The 16,260-nt window shown below is 39.2% G+C and overlaps 1 protein-coding gene across 6 annotated transcripts in view; it reads left to right on the top strand.

Annotated features, from left to right (window-relative positions):
• Positions 1-16,260, top strand: part of MPP7 (membrane palmitoylated protein 7) — a 150,486-nt gene that overhangs the window by 72,086 nt on the left and 62,140 nt on the right. For all 6 annotated transcript variants that reach the window (XM_027889694.1, XM_027889698.1, XM_027889699.1 and 3 more), the window contains one exon: positions 13,389-13,466. In XM_027889694.1, coding sequence (XP_027745495.1) covers positions 13,389-13,466 — 78 coding nt within the window. The remainder of the gene's footprint in view (positions 1-13,388; positions 13,467-16,260) is intronic.

Below are 16,260 nucleotides of genomic sequence, written 5' to 3' on the forward strand. Positions count from 1 at the left end.
AAGTAATAATACCGAGAAGGGGAGGGCAGAGTGGGACTGTGTAGACAGAAGGTTTAAGAGCCATAAATTGGAAAGAGCAGTTTGTGACCTGGAATCCTGAGTTCAGTATTGCTTTTAGAAAATTTTCCCCTCAAATTCTGACAAAATTTAAGATGTGTTTACATAGGTCAGTGTGTGCTTTTGGTGAAAAGAATTGCTATACTTTTATCAAATTCTGAGTGGAACTATTCATACTGGTACATGGTGAGTTTACTGGTCAGGTTTTATTTTACTTGAAAATGTATTTATGTACATTAAAATTGTAGGGATCTTTCAGCCTCTCTGGATTGCAATTTGAAGACTGCTTATTTCAAAGAAAAAAAAAAGTGTGGTGTTCTGTTCTTTCTGTTCAAGGACTTCATGTCCTTAGCTCACACAAGAGAGTTGCTTCATTCAAATTTGGAATTGTTCTGATGCTCCTTCCTTTGGAAATGGGGTTAAAAGTACAGAAAAACAAATTTGAAAATACTGTATACAGTAGCCATGTAGACTGTTTGGCTCTAAAGTGTCAGGGAAATTTATTTTGGAGCAAGTGCAACTTGTTTGGCTTTGGTCTGAACTTCCTCTGTTTATCTAGGGACCCTCTTCCTATAAGCAAAGTCATCAAAACCTTTGCTTATTACTGACAAAAAAGGTCCATTTGAATGTAGTCTGTGAAATCTTGTATAATAGGACCTTTATTTTTTTGTATAAGGAACAATGAATTCAAAGTGGATTTTTTTTTTTTACAGAAAAATAAACATTTTAAGAAACTCTGCATGAATAACTGGGTTTGTAGCCAGTATTTAATCTGTTTTGCTTAACATTGCAAAAATAGAATAGCTAATGCATTAGTCTTATTACCGTATTACCTCCTTTAGGAACAAAAAGGGAGAGGAGGAGAATTTCCATCCTTTATTGTTTGTGGGGGAAAACACAGTGACAAAGGATGAGGAAAAGACTGAGGTACTTAATGCCTTTTTTGCTTCAGTCTTAATAGTAAGACCAGTTGTTTGGGCGCTCAGCTCTGGAGCGGAGAGACAGGATGCAGAAATGAAGCCCCCATAATCCAGGAGGAAATGATGAGTGACCTGCTACACCACTGGGACACACACAGGTCTGTGTGGCCAGAGAGGATCCACCCAGGGGTGCTGAGGGAGCAGGGGGAAGTGCTCACAAAGCCCCTTTCCATCATTTGCCAGCAGCCCTGGCTAACTGGAGAGGTCCCCATTGACTGGGAGTCAGCAAATGTGACACCCATCTACAGGAGGGTTTGGAAGAAGGATCCAGGGAAGTACAGGCCTATGAGCTTGACCTCGGTGCCAAGGAAGGAAGGTCATGGAGCCAGTCATCTTGGGTGCCATCACACAGCATGTGCAGGACAACCAGAGGATGAGGCCCAGCCAGCCTGGCAGGTCCTGCTAGACCAACTTGATCTCCTTCTGTGACAAGGGATGAGGGGAAAGGCTGTGGGTGTGTCTGCCTGGACCTTGGTAAAGCCTTTGACACAGTTTCCCTCAGCATTCTCCTGGAGAAACTGGCTGCTCAAGGCTTGGCCAGGGGTGCTCTTTGCTGGGTAGAAAACTGTATGGATGGCCAAACCCAGAGAGTGTTGGTGAATGGAGATACATCCAGCTGGCAGCTGTCACCGGGGTTTTCCCTGGGACTTAGTTGGGACCAGTTGTGTTTAGTATCTTTGTCAATGATATGGACAAGGTGATCGAGGGCACCCTCAGTCCACGTGCAGGCACACCAGGTGGAACATGAGTGTTGATGTGCTGGAGGGCAGGAAGGCTCTGCAGAGGGATCTGGACAGGCTGGATCCATGGGCCAACGCCAGTGGTGCAAAGTTCAACCAGGTGAAGTGCTGGATCCTGCATTTGAGTTACAACAACCCCAGGCAGCGCTACAGGCTGGGGGAAGAGTGGCTGGTGAACTGCCTGGCAGAAAAGGATCTCAGGGTGCTGTTTGACAGTGGCTGAACATGAACCAGAGTGTGCCCAGGTGGCCAAGGTCAGTGGCATCCTGGCCTGTGTCAGCAGTAGTGGGGCCAGCAGGACCAGGACAATGATCGTCCCCCTGTACTCAGCTGCACCTCAAATCCTCAAATGTGTTCAGTTCTGGTCCCCTCACTTCAAGAAAGACATTGAGGTGCTTTAGGGAGTCCAGAGAGGAACAGCAGAAATAGAGAAGGGTCTGGAGCCCAGTCTGATGAGAAGCAGCTGAAGGAGCTGGGTGTGTTCAGTCTGGAGAAAGGAAGGCTCAGGGGAGGCCTTACCACTCCTTAGAACTGCCTAACAGGGGGTTGTAGCACGGTGGGGTTGGTCTCTTCTCACAAGTAACAAGTGATAGAACAAGGGGAAATGATCTCAGGTTGCACCAGGGGAGGTTTAGATTGGATTTTAGGAAAAATTTCTTCACTGAAAGGGTGGTCCAGCATCAGAACAGGCTGTCCAGAAAAGATGTATAGATGTGGCACTTAGGAACGTGGTTTAGTGGTGGACTTGGCAGTGCTGGGTTAATGGTTGAACTCAATTTTAATGGCTCTCTTTGCTTTTCAGCTAAAAAGAAGTCATGGCATATGAGCATAATAGAGACAGTTACTAATTTTCTGTCATATGCTTTGGTGACACAAGCATGAAGACAGGAAATTCTGAAATTAGAAACATTATAAGACATAAATCTGAGACACAGAGCTGCAGGCATTTGCCACTGTGCATGAAGGACGTGTTTGTTAGCAGTGTCAATAGTAGGCACTTAACAGATATGCAGTACTTTTTCCAATAAAAACAAATGTGATGGGGAGGTGCAGTGTAAGTACACAGAGGCAGTGTATATCAGAGAGCAAGGGCAGGATCACCTGGTTCATCAGTTGCTCATTTAATGCCTGGCTTGGTTTTCTCAATACAGAAAGAGTAGAAGACATGCTTTTTCATTTTACAATAAAAATCAAGAAGTGGGTCCTTACAGACCTGAGACTTTGATTATATCTCTCTAGGGCAAAATCAAATCTGACAATGCCCTCATAACCCTGGTTGGATTAGTCTCAGAGCTGCTTCATCTGTGAGACTGCCTTAAATAAACTCCTGAGTGCAGGTGTTCTTCCTGCCTCTTCCTGAAGCATTTCATTTTCTCTGTTATCATCATCATCTGCCTCAGATGCCTCCCTGCTCATCAAGGTCAATCAAGGGTGAACGACAGACAAATGAGGTAATGAGGGACAGTGTTAAATGACTGAGGATGGAACCCAGAAACCACAGATTAAAAAAAAAAAAAAAAAACCACCATGGAGAATAGGATTTTACCATACAACTTACTGCAATATGCACAGGCATTTTTTCTATCTTGCAATTTCTGGCTAGGCAATAGAAACCAATTATTTGACTGGAATGACCAATAATTCACATGACCAGCATTTTTAGCAAGGCTCATTTTTGTCTTTGATTATGCCAATTGAGAAAAGTTGCCTTCTTTCCCCCAGGATTTCTATTCATTTCTATTACACTGTGCTTCTTTTATTTGCTTTAACAATCTAATTCATAATTATCACATGATATATGCCATCACTGTTAATAGGCTCTTCTGCCATTAAACTCTGTCACACATATAAGTGCTCCACAACCAGGTTCGTTCTGAATCAGATTTCAAGCAGCAAGTGGTTGCTGAGAGTGGGAATCAAAGCTATGGCCTCGCTAAGCACTGCTGCTGATTTGCACTGATAGCACCTGATTTAAAATAATGCTGCTTCAATAACTTTGTACATCTCTCGATAACACGCCATTGTGTAATTTTTACAAAACATAACCTGACAGGGAAAATGCCCTTAAATGTGATCTATTATCACATTTTGTACCTTAGAAAATTACTGTAATTGTGCATACAGTACTGAAAATTTATTTCTGAAAATACCATGTAATAGAAATTTCTGGAGGAGTTCTGTTTTGAATAGAGGTCATTGTGATTGCTGGGTAAAGGACACTTTTTAAGTGTTATCCTGCACATCCTGGACTCTTAGCAACCTTATCTTTAAGGGCTGAACAGATATTAGTGCAGATTTAGATCGAACATAAGGAAGAAATTTTTGTGATGGGGATGGAGGGGCATTGAAACAGAGAAGTTGTGGATGCCCCGTCCCTGTAAGTGTTCAGTGTCAGTTTGGATGAGACTCTGAACAACCTGATCTAGTGGAAGATGCCCTACCCGTGTCAAAGGGTGTCAGCTAAATGATCTTTAAAGGTCAGACCATTCTGTGATTCTGTGTTTGGATCTTGGTTTGCATTCTCTTAACACAACTGCAGAGATTTTCTTAACATCAGAGCACTTTGGTCCCAATATGCACGTTGGTTTGTTGACTCTTTACAAATAATGGATTTCAAGTACACATATGACCCATAAAAAGAGTCTTGGACATTTCTTTTGTTTCAGGTGTTTTGCTGTAGCACAAAAATAAATTGATGTTTTTTGCAATTTATGGACGTTGGTAACAGATTTCTTTCCTATGATACCTGTAACGTTCCCTGTAGTGTTGACATGAGTGGTTTTATTCTTCAGTGGCTATAAAGTTTTAAGCTGACAGAAATTAACAAAATCCCATCAATTCTAATCTTGGGCCTTGTCTCATTTCTTGTTTCATTTCTTTGAATGAGTTGATTACTAAAAGGAGTGCTAAATGAACTAGGTACCAAGTTCTATCAGAGCTACAAACTCCTTCGTTTTTCAAACTGTATCTCCGTTTATAACCCCCCTTCACTCCTCAAAAAGAAAACACCCTTTAACAGCAGATGAGGTGAGACTCAAGCTGAGGTCTTCGGTTTCTATCAAATAGTTCAGATGCCTTGTTGGTTATGCCCTCGTTCTAGGTGTTTGTAAGGGGTGGAAACAAGTGCTGCAAAAGGAGTCACCACCATCAGATGACTGATGCCCATCCAGTCCGCAAACAGTAGCTGCTTTGGAAAAACAGGGTGTTATAGGGTGTGAAATATCCCTTTGGTCAGTTGAGGTCAGCTGTGCCAGCTGTGTCCCCTCCTAGACTGTTGGCCACCCCCAATCTACTCCCTGGGGGGGTCAGAGCAAGAGCAGAGGTGGCCTTGATACTGCACAAACACTGCTGAACCTCACTCTGTCATCAGCAGAGTTTGGCCTCAGCTCTACAGAACAGCACCGTACAGGCTGTGAAGAGAATGAACTCTGTCCCAGCCAAGCCCATTACAACAGTTTGTACCAGACAGTCTGCAGACTTCCTGATTATTTTTAGTGATTTCATGCTATACTGGTAAACAAACTCATGATTCTTTATTAGAGAGCAAATTTTTAGTTCTTTTGTTAAGGTTATCTGTCATTGTTCTGAGTAATTTCTGACTACTGAGTTTTGACTCTTTAGGTAAAAATATTTCCATGCTATTAGCTTGCTTTTGGATTGTTACGAACTTCATGGTTCTGCTTTTTGGAACAAGGGCTTAAAAGAGATTTGCTCATCTGTTCTGCTGAAACTTTTTGCTGTGGAAAATTGGGCCAGACTCGAGATCTCTGAATATGTGTTTTTATGCCTTCAGAGGCTTGCTTTGATACTTGTAACATTGTCTCAGAGGCTTTCTGCACTGTGCAGTCACTTAATTTATATTTGAAACAATTTAATGTGATTGAAATGCTCATTGCAAACTTTGAGTTGTTAACTATGGTTTATTAATTTTTATTTTGTTTGTCTTTTCTAAATTACTAATGCTAATTTCTTAGCAATATTCTGTGTCTTTAACTGCAGTTCAAGTCAATTGGTGTGAATAGATTGTGATTTAAAGGCTGTATGTGTCAATCTTCAAGACATTGCATTAGGTATTTGAAATCAGTTGGCATTTGATTTGCTACTCCATTTTCCTACACCTTGTGTTCATCATTCCATAGTACTGAGAGCTATTCATGGATTTAAATTCATTAGTGTACCAAAGCTGCAATGGTAAGTACTATAGGAAGGTTTGGGAACAAATGAGTAGTTTTGCATTCAGTCTATTTCTGTGCAGTGTAAATGGGCTTAAAGACACTAAGTGATGAAGATAAAGCAAAGATTTAGCTAATTTTTCTATTCTTTTCATCTGATACATTAGGCTTCTACAAGGAGAAAAGGAAGGAATTAATCTATTAATTAAAATCCTACATCAAGCAAAATACGCATTCTCTTTCAGCAGAGATGATGGTATGCAATTATTTTTCTGAATATTAATAATGGTTATTTTTATTTGTTTTGTTGTAGCCCATCATTTCTTTTTTTCCTTCTAGAATATTTGTTTTACCTTGACTCAAAGTTGTTGGTCAATTTAGACAGTGAACTCCCAGTCTAGATGCCACAGTTAAGGTCATACCATTAGTGATCAAATGAAAACTCTTAATTCTCATCTTGAAATCTCACTGTGTAAATGTGGGGACTGTTCACAAATGTGTCTTTTACGGTCATGAGTGCCTTGGAATGATTCTTCTTGCTCCAGACATTACAGATGCAGAGCACAGATTGCAGATTAAGCCAAAACCAGCACACACTCCCTCAGCAGTTTCTCTTTTGCTTTCTTTTTCCATTCTCTTAGTCTGTTGTGGCTTCTTAATATATACATGCTCCTCTTTGTAGTAGCACCACTTTGTAGTGGTGCCACCAGGGGAATTAAATACTTTTATTCCAAATGTACGTGAACCTGAAACTTGGGACAATTAACAGCTTCTCCATCTATGAGAGTCTTCTATTATGCATCCATGTAAGTGATTAAGCCAATAAATACAGAAGCCGCATGTCAGTGCTTTCATTTCAGACACTCTTGATTTATTATGAAGAATATAATGAAGAGAGCGGTCAGAGGAGATGTTCTGCCAACTGTTGTGGACTTTCTACAGCTCTATACTCAATGCCTGTCTTCTAGACATGTCTTGATCCTTTGTGTATGTGTTTGCATTGGCATTCTAGTTCAAATCACTAGTGCAGTTTTTAAAGCAATTTCCCATCTTCTCAACTTGAACTGCTTTGGTTTATATCAGCACTCCAGTATATGAGATGGATTCCTTTCTGCTGAAATTAAACAAGCAGATTGCCTGCTAATGGATGTTCAACAAACGAAGACTAGGCTAGTCCAGAGTAAAACCCCAGAAATGTGTATGGGTCTCAGTGCCAGTTCTTCTGTTACATTAAACAAACATGATGTTGCATATTTTCTTGCATGTGTGTAATTAGATGAATTTTACATGTACCTTGGGAGCCCCTTGTGGTCTAGAGGGTAGAGGCACTGCGCTGTCACTGCAGAGACCTGGGTTCGATTCCCGGTCGGGGCCACTCCTCGGGCAGATGGAGCTCGTTAGCCCTGTAAGGCAATCCATCTACGTCCTGAGGACCTCGCTGCCACCGTCCAAGCGTGCTTGGCCCCGGCAGATGAACCTCAGGATTAAAGGGTGGGCTCAGTTCCGCACACACTGTGTCTCACCTAAAAACTCCAATGCGCAAGCTGGAAGGTGTAAAAGACCTTCCCCGGTTCTTCGTTCGCGAAGACTGGCCATTACATGTACCTTGTCTTTATGCTGAGTGATATCTCATCCCATAAAATAAAATCCAAGTAAGGGAATGTCTGTATAACTAATAAGAGGGTATAAGCTTCTGATGCTTCCCAAAAGGTGAAGCATGCTGGTCCAGAGTTACGGTCTGCACTAGAATGATGGTCAGTGCAAATTTCTCACGGGATCCTCTTCAGTGTGTACTGTCAGGAAGGTGTCATTGCCATAAAAAAAACCTCTTATCCAGAGTTGTTGACATGTCTGAGTATCTGGTGACACCCCTGTGTGGTTGACAGAATATTTTCATATATGTGTGTGATGGTTCTTGTGTTTTATGTGCTAGTATGGCTCACTGATGGGTCAGTGGTTTGAGGGTTACAAATATTTGCATATTGTATTCTTATATACACTTAATTTACCCATGCCAACTGTCCTATTAAAAAGACTAAGTTTTTCTCCTCTTAACTCTTTGGCACCTTATTCCTCCCCTGCTGCTAACTGTTGCTAAAACCTTTGTTTTGGTTTGGGTTCTTTCTGCCTTTTGCTACCTCTTGTTCTCTCCACCACCAATGCCTTTCACAAATGCTTTTCAAGCAAGGCCTGTGGGTGGGCTCTACATCTTGCAGTGGATCACTACAGCTTAGTATGTCTTCACAGTGTTAATCATTGGCTTTATTTTCTTTGCTAGTTCCTTGTAAAATTTAGATTGTTCAGTCCCTGTAACAAGTGATATAATCTGGAGGAAAGAAGGGAAACATTCTTTTAACCTATTCTGTGTGTAAAGCTTTAGGTTTAGTGCTTGCTCAAACTACTGAGAGGTGTATCATTGAGTACATACCCCCAGAGTACCCTATTCTTAGTAATATAAGCCTGTGGGCAGCAAGGGAGTTCCAGGTAACTGAAATGTGTTGGTTGTCAATTTAGAAAGTAGAAAAAAGAAACCAGAAGCAAGGAAGCTGAAAAAACACTCTTGAGATGGAAAAGAGGAGTGGAAGAGAGAACAGAAAGACAAAAACAATGTGATGAGAAGCAGTGTTAGGAATGGAGAATGTTGTAAAAACTGAAAGACAAAAGTCTTGAGTGTTCTGTTGATGTCTCAAAATTATTTTTCATAAGTAGGCTTTGTCTCTGTTTTGGAAATTTATTTTGCTTTGCTGTGCAGGAGAGTTGAAACTCCAGTACTTATAACAGTTTTCTGCATCTTTAGTGTAGCTCATGGGCATTGATGGGAAATGATTTTTTCACCACAGTTACAGGGAACTCTAATCTCAGTTTGCTGACACTTTCAGCATCTCCTTTTAAAACATTCTGCTCATATGTATGAAGCTGTAGGTACATCAACCAGTTAAAGACAATATTTTTTCAAGTTCAGGAAAAAGAGATAACAAGACTGACACGTTGCATTTCTTGGGTGGCATCATCTTATGATGAAAATAGCCCATTTTGGAGCTCTGTTGAAATTTTCCAGAAACTTTATAGGTGGAGAACTTCCTAAAAAATACCTGAAGCCAGGTGTGTAGTTTGTCAAGTGTGTAGTGTTCTGTAGAGTCATTCAGAAAGGTCCTGCTTACAAAACTGTACCAGAGTCTACTAAATATTAATAAAATTATACTTGTTTTGAAAGGATTCCTTCCCAGAAGGAACTGGGGTATTGGAAACTGATGGTATTACTCTGGGTACATGCTTATCCCACTGCCTTGTTTTATTTTCAGCCATATGACATTAGAACTGTACATGGAAATTAAGAAATCTGAAAGGAAAAATTAAGCTTATTTTGTAGACTCTTTGCTTAAAATGTTTGGGTTTCCGACTTAGAAAGCTCCTTGTGGATTTTGAAATAGTCCAGGCTGAGGACACTGCTCCGCTTTGTTATAGAAAGCTTAATTCAGTCTCTCTGGGAAAATCCAGAAACAATATCTCTTGCTTACAAGTGTGCCAAAAATTGTATAAATTTGCAAATTATTATTTTTCCCTCTTGGGGCATAATTTTGGAGGAGATCGTCAGTTTTTGCAGGATCTCATAAATCTTCCAAAAGTACCCTACAGTGAAAAGAATAGGTAGTCATAAAAAAAAAAAAAAAAAAAGCAAAAAAACAAAAGCCCAACAACTTGGTCATCTGTTCAGCAGAACAGCTTTTTATGTTTTATTTACAATATATAATTCTTGCTTTAACAGACTTTGACTCATCTGTGAAGAGATTTTCAGCATTCAAGCTTTACATGTAAATGTCAGAAGAACTTAAAACAGATGTACTGTATTTCCTATTTTTAAGCATGATACAGTCCTGTATTTTCCATAAGTTCTGTAAGTTTCTAGTAGAGAGAAGGCAGTAGTATTAAAGTTACTGGACATCTGGTATAGCAGCAAAATATAAGCTAAAGTTGCCTTTTGTATTAAATAGAATTCTTTAGAATGAAGCTCAAACAAATGGCTGCAAATATGATATGTTTTATCCTGAGTAGGTGAATTCTCTATTTTACTGGTTTCAATCTACTCTCATAGTTCTTTCAAAGTGTTCCAGGATGGTTTAATTTCTGTTGCAGTTTAATTTCATTGAGTAAAGGGGCCACCTTGTCCTGTTTTGCTTTTAATTTCTGTATGGCTGTTTCACACTATTCATTTCAATCAATGTAGATAGATATTTGAATTTCAAATTCCATTTGTGTAAGAATTGAAATTTGGAAATGCAGAGCTAGGTGTGCATGTATTAGCATGATTTACAAATTTCAGATTTGGGAAAATAATTATCTGAAAGACTGTGGAGAGGTTGCCAAAGCATATGGCTGTGTGCACAGTAGTTTTTCTAAAGGTAGTTGTCATAAATGCAGTCATTCATCACCCTGAGATCCGGGAAATTCAAAGGCCACAAGGTGAGCTCGCAAAGTGTGCTCTGTCTTCCTTGAAAGGCAACAGAGATGACCTAGTTCCCAGTGACAAGGGAAAGGCAGGTGCTGTACCCGTCTTCAAAAAGGGCTTAAAAATACAACATGAGGAACCAGAGGACAGTCAGCAGAACTGTGATCTGGGGGGGAGATTACAGAATATAACATCTTCATGTGTCTTTGAGACACAAAGAGGGAAGGAGTTGCCTGAAAATGCATTTTTTGCCTCACTGAAATTTTTGCTTTATCAGAGGAGTTGCACCAAATCTCCTGTCTTACTGTGTTCAGGAAGTTATTATATGTAAGTGCTGCATACATTAGGAATCCAGAAGTTAGAGGTGGGTGGTAACTGTAGGAGGGCAGTAGGAAGTAGCATTTTTATAATGCATATGATAATTTTATATTGATATAAAGGGTAATCCTTGTATTTTGCCTTGATTGCATCTTTCTGCACAGAACAGTCGTTTTTAACTTCCTCAGGTAAATGCTTAAAATTACAAATATGTGGAAGACGTATTTTCATATAATGATCTGATATAAAAAATAGATTCAGCAGACAAACAAGGCAAAATACTATCAAATAAAATCAGACATTTGGGGGAAAAAAACCCACTCTATTGCATCTTAAATGGAAGTGTGCTGAGGTTGCAGTGTCTTTTATCATAGACCACATAATAAATAATATAATAGTTTATGATTGTGTAACATTTTTACAAAGATGGGTTATGCCATAACATCTCAGCATTTTTTTAGTTTGGTTCATTTTTTCCTGTTTTAATTTCATTGGTAGAGATGTGTACAGGTTGTCCAGGGTAAAACCAGCTTCATCAGCACTGGCACTTCTGTTTTCTTTGAGAAACTAGGAAGTAGCATAGGGAACTGCTTCTGACCTCAGAGCTGATGGAAGCTCAGCCTGGATAAAATCAAGATGTTGGCTGAAGCAATCAAAATGATGGATTTGAGACTTTTTGATTTACTGTGCCTTTTAGTTATTCAAGTTCACAGTCTAAGTAAATCACAAATTTCTGCTAAAGTCAGGGAGCTGCAGCTCCTTGTTTTGTTTAGTTTCTGTGCTTTGTGAGCTAGAAATATGAAGTTCTCCAGTCATTTATACTTTTGTGACATCCAGTATGGATTAGTCTGAGTAATTGCTAAGTAAACAATGTCTACTTAAGCTATGTAAAATTCAGACTCATGTTCTGGAGACAGTAGAGCTTCACATGTAGTTTCCAGATGAGAAAAAATTATTTTATAACTTAGCAGTTAAGCGAATTAAGACGTCACATTAAGTGATGTCTTCATGCTTCGCTGTGATGTTTCAGAACTTCAGTGTCCTTTAACCAATGACATACTGAAATAATCCTATCAAGGTTGCAGGAATGACAAAGGGGTCAATCAAGACTTAGATCTTGCTGTGCCACGTTGTATTAACAGAGCATCGCATGGCCTTTACTTTGAGGAACATGTAGTCTAAATGAGGAAAAACACACATGAACGTAGAAAGGGTTATGAAGCACAGCAGAAGACAGGAAAAATGGCAAGCATAAGTGCTGTTGTCATGGTATTATCTCGTTATGGGTGTAGTTGTAGGAGTTCAGTTTAAGTTGAAAAGAATGGGCTGGGGAGAAGGCTGAGGGAGTCGTGGGCAGTGAGAGGAGTGAGTGCTGCTGGGGGTAAAAGTGAATGGAGAAAAGCAAATTTGGAAGAAGAGGGGAAGGCTGGAGGGAACAGCTGGGGCAAAAGGGATGCGATCTGGTCAACTCTGCATATTTTTAGTGCACACAGTGGTTTGGTTGCTCTTTAAAGGCTGCTCTTGCTGTCTTGCATCTGTCCTGCTCCTTCCCCAGCAGTATGCTGGGGAGGGTTAGGGTATCATTGGGGATCCTGTTCCCCAAGGACACGACGGAGTCCCCAGCTGAGTTCTGTGCCCCACGGCCTCTGCCAGACCTTGTCTTCCCCTCCTTGCCAAGTACAGTCCCTGATTTAGCTCCTTCTGCAACTCCTCCAACCATCTGGAGTCCATGCCTCCTTCAGAGCAGCAGAACTGAAGTAGAAATCTTAGAATGGAGTGTGTTTGTATCAGTTCGGACTGCTGTTGTTTCATTTTTAAAAATTTTAATTAATATTTATATATCTGTTATCTTTCAGAAGGTAATGTAAAAAAAGTTGAATGTTTAATATAGTCCTTCATGCCATTCTGAAGTGGCTTTCATGAAACTTTGTTAGAAGCTTCAAAATATTTTGGGTCTTTAAAGCATTCGTACTGGAAAAAAGTCTAAATTTTGAAACGCATAACTTGTGGAGGAGGGAACAGGCTGACTGTTTAAATGATGGTGTATCCTTTCCCCTTTTGAAAGAACCAAAACATAGTGCATTTTTAATGTTGATAACTCTCCATTAAAAACTTTAAATGCTCCTAAATGACTTTAACTCACTGAAGGACTGCCTCTTTCTTTCAGATGTGTTAGAATTCATATTAGCACTACATTGCCCTTGTTTCTGAATTATTTTAATGACGGCAGCCGCTCCACCAAGCTGTCTGTCAAGATGTGGGTGGCAGGCTATTATTTCACTTCATAAATCATAATTTACAGGGTTTTTTATATCCACCTTGGGGATAAACACTTTATGCTTTGTGTTTTCAGCAGCAATATAAAATGTAATTGATACTTGAAGCAATATGTTAGAAATATGGACAGAGAAAGCCAGGAGAGAAAAATCACAAATGTTTAGTTTTTCTGTGGGTTGGTCTACATACTGAGCATTTTTTCCATCTGATTTCATATTCTTAGCACTTCAACAGAGGATGATGATGAATTGCATTTACATGATTGCTGCCTGTAGGTTACTATAAGGATGTTTCTTTAGTTACAGACACTCAACAGATCCATTGGCTCAATGGGCTTATTTTGTACCGTTTCTCATGCTGCTAAATAAACTTACTGCTTTGTGCTATTGTCTTCCAGATTCATGAAAAACTGCACTATTATGAAAAACAGAACCCAGTGCCCATACTCCATGGTGCAGCAGCCTTGGCAGATGATGTAAGTGTCCCCTGCTGAGATCACGGGTACCAAGTCTCCCAAAAAACTGTCTGCGAGCAGAACTCCTCGTGGTGCAAACATATGAATGTAATCCACTGAGCTGAAATCATAGGAAGCTGAAAATGTTTCCAAAGGTTCTGTCATCACCGGGTTGTTGCTGATACTACTTTGATTTTTATTCACTTGCATGTTATAAAAACGTTGCATCTAGATAGCCTCTTGTTCTGCTTTAGTAACTATGTAATAAAAATTACAGGTTGGAACTCTACTGGGAGGGGAAAAGCTGTCAAATATTAGTGTTTTGAGAAAGTCACAGACAAGAGGAATGCTTTGGAAAAATAAAGACAAATGAGATAGCAGCACTACTGACAGAACATGAGAAACAACAGATAACATTAAAGAAATGAAGCATATGAAATACCTAGGATGGAGGCTTGTTAAAAAAAAAATTCAGAACTATGTAACAAAAAGTACAGTAGTGATTTATCGATATTGGAGCTTTCCAAATTACCTTCATAACCAAAAAATAAATTATAAAAGTGGTCAGCATTGATGGAGTAGTTAATTTCCTGTTACTATAATTTTTATTTTAAAGAAAAAAAATCCAACCTGCCATTTCTTGCTATTTGGTTAATTCTAGGATTCAGATGAATTGTGAACACACCTGTATAAACTATGACTGAACCTGAGGTAGGCCAGAATAGAGAAATGTTTAATAAACTGTGGTTTAGGTGAAATCCAGAAATCTTTGTTGCAATTGATGATGTCAGGCTGTTTTTTGGAAAAGGCAATATGTATTAGGATCCATTTCAAATACAGCTTGTTTGAAACTTCACATACTTTATAGATGTTTTTAAATCTTAACTATCTCTATGTATAATTAATAGCTTTTGATTCTTAAATTTTAAAAATGGTTAAATGTTGTGAATCAAGAATGGTAACATTTTAACGAAAAACTAAATTAAACATATTTTAAAACTATTGAAAAAAGGATATAAGGTAATTTAATCATGTTTCAGTAGGAGGAGAGCTATATCCTGTAACATACCAACTATAATAATACATTAGCTTTGACATCAGGCATATATTAGTAATATTTTTTTAACCTTCGAATAGCTTTGACTAATGTTGATAGTAATTTTGAAAATTAGAAAGCTGGTTGAAATTCTCTTCATTAAATTCTTGCTGACATATTAATAATCCTTGCTAATATTTGTGTTATGGATCTCTGGGCAAAAATCCTTAATAAGAATAATTTCTTATTTTTGGATGCAAAACCTAGTTCTTGATATTTTCAGAAATGCTGAGCAATCTCATTCTTTGTTCAGCCCCATTGAAATGGTATCGTTCTGGAAATCCCCACATTAAAATATTCTGTCACTCCTCAGTTGAGAGAGGTCCGGTTTTTAACTCTGAATGTATTACTATGTATACATGGTAGTATTTTTAAAATGTACATATGCTGGGACATGATTGTCCCTGGACATCTGCCTACTTGTAAAGCACAGTTTCTTAAAGAAACTCTCGCTGGTTCTTCATTGCTTGTGTGTGGCTGAACAGCTGATTTTATGGGCACTATCCCTTAGGGTGAGATGTCCTTTGGTGGCTGGAGTCAGGCTACCACACTGCAGGGTTTTATATGTTTTGATCATTATCTGCAAACTTTGAAGAACCAGATTTACATTTAGTGGGGTTTATAATGCCAGAAATCATGAAGTTGAAGGATTAAAGCGCTATTCAGTTTTTGGCATGTTTGTCTGACTAGATGTCAGCTTCAGGGATTTAAGAGGACGTTGGTGTTATAATGCACACTTTCATTTCAATAGGTTTTAAATTAATGTTTTGTCTTCCTGGTCATAGTAACTGTTCTAGAGTTAAAGGAGGAGTTAACAGTTAACTGTTCAATGTGTTGTGTTATATTTTAAAGCTATTTTAGAAGTAAAAACTGTGGAGAGGCATTTCTAAACAATTTCATATTCCTAGCTGCCATACCTTCTCTCTCCTCACCCTCAGGGGCTTTAAGGCTGAATTTCCCAGCAGAGACTCTATTTGCCTCTTATTTTGACTTAGGGCTCTTAAGTCCATGCAGATGATCCAAGCAGCACTGACAGTATAGGTATATACAGCAAACAAAGGCTCTAGGCTATTAGAAAGACTGTTCTGGCAAAAGAAGTTTCAGAACTTTGTCAAGAAGCTTTTGAGACAAGGCCCTGGTACTCACCATGTCACCAGCCTCACTCCACGTCTTCCCCTCTATGTAGTGGCAGAAGAATGTGGTGAAATGTTACGGTTCCTTCAACAAAGAATCATAGAGGTGGTTCTCAAACAGCTTTTCCTGCAGTGTTTGGCATAGGAGGTGATTGGCATGATTATGGTGTGCCCAAAAGTGTGCCCTGGAGCTCGTACTGCTGCTGGTAGCTGTCACAAATCTCAGCACTTTAACAACAAATAGAAATCCTGTCTAAAACTGCTAGAAACACAGCAGGAAGCTCTGGTGATATCTGTTTGCTAATCTGGCAAGATTTTGTCTGGAAGACTTTGTCTTCCTCTTCCTTTATTAATCTTTGTCTTTCTCCTCCTCTTCTGTTACAAGGTGTCACATTTGCCTCAAGACTTTCATGGAAATATTTGGAAAAAACAGATAAATTATATGAGGGAAAACATCTGTAACCATTTTATTTCTGAAGAAATAATTTTCTAAATTATGAGACTAAAATGTCTGTTAAAGCAGTAGCAAAATACTTCTTCTATGTCTCACTGTTCTAAACCTGATGTGCCAGCATTTGCATTTGCA

The sequence above is a fragment of the Empidonax traillii genome, unplaced genomic scaffold (genome assembly GCF_003031625.1).
Source record: "Empidonax traillii isolate 1590-97213 ecotype Southwest subspecies unplaced genomic scaffold, ASM303162v1 scaffold270:size1067046, whole genome shotgun sequence".
Classification (NCBI taxonomy): Eukaryota; Metazoa; Chordata; class Aves; order Passeriformes; family Tyrannidae; genus Empidonax; species Empidonax traillii.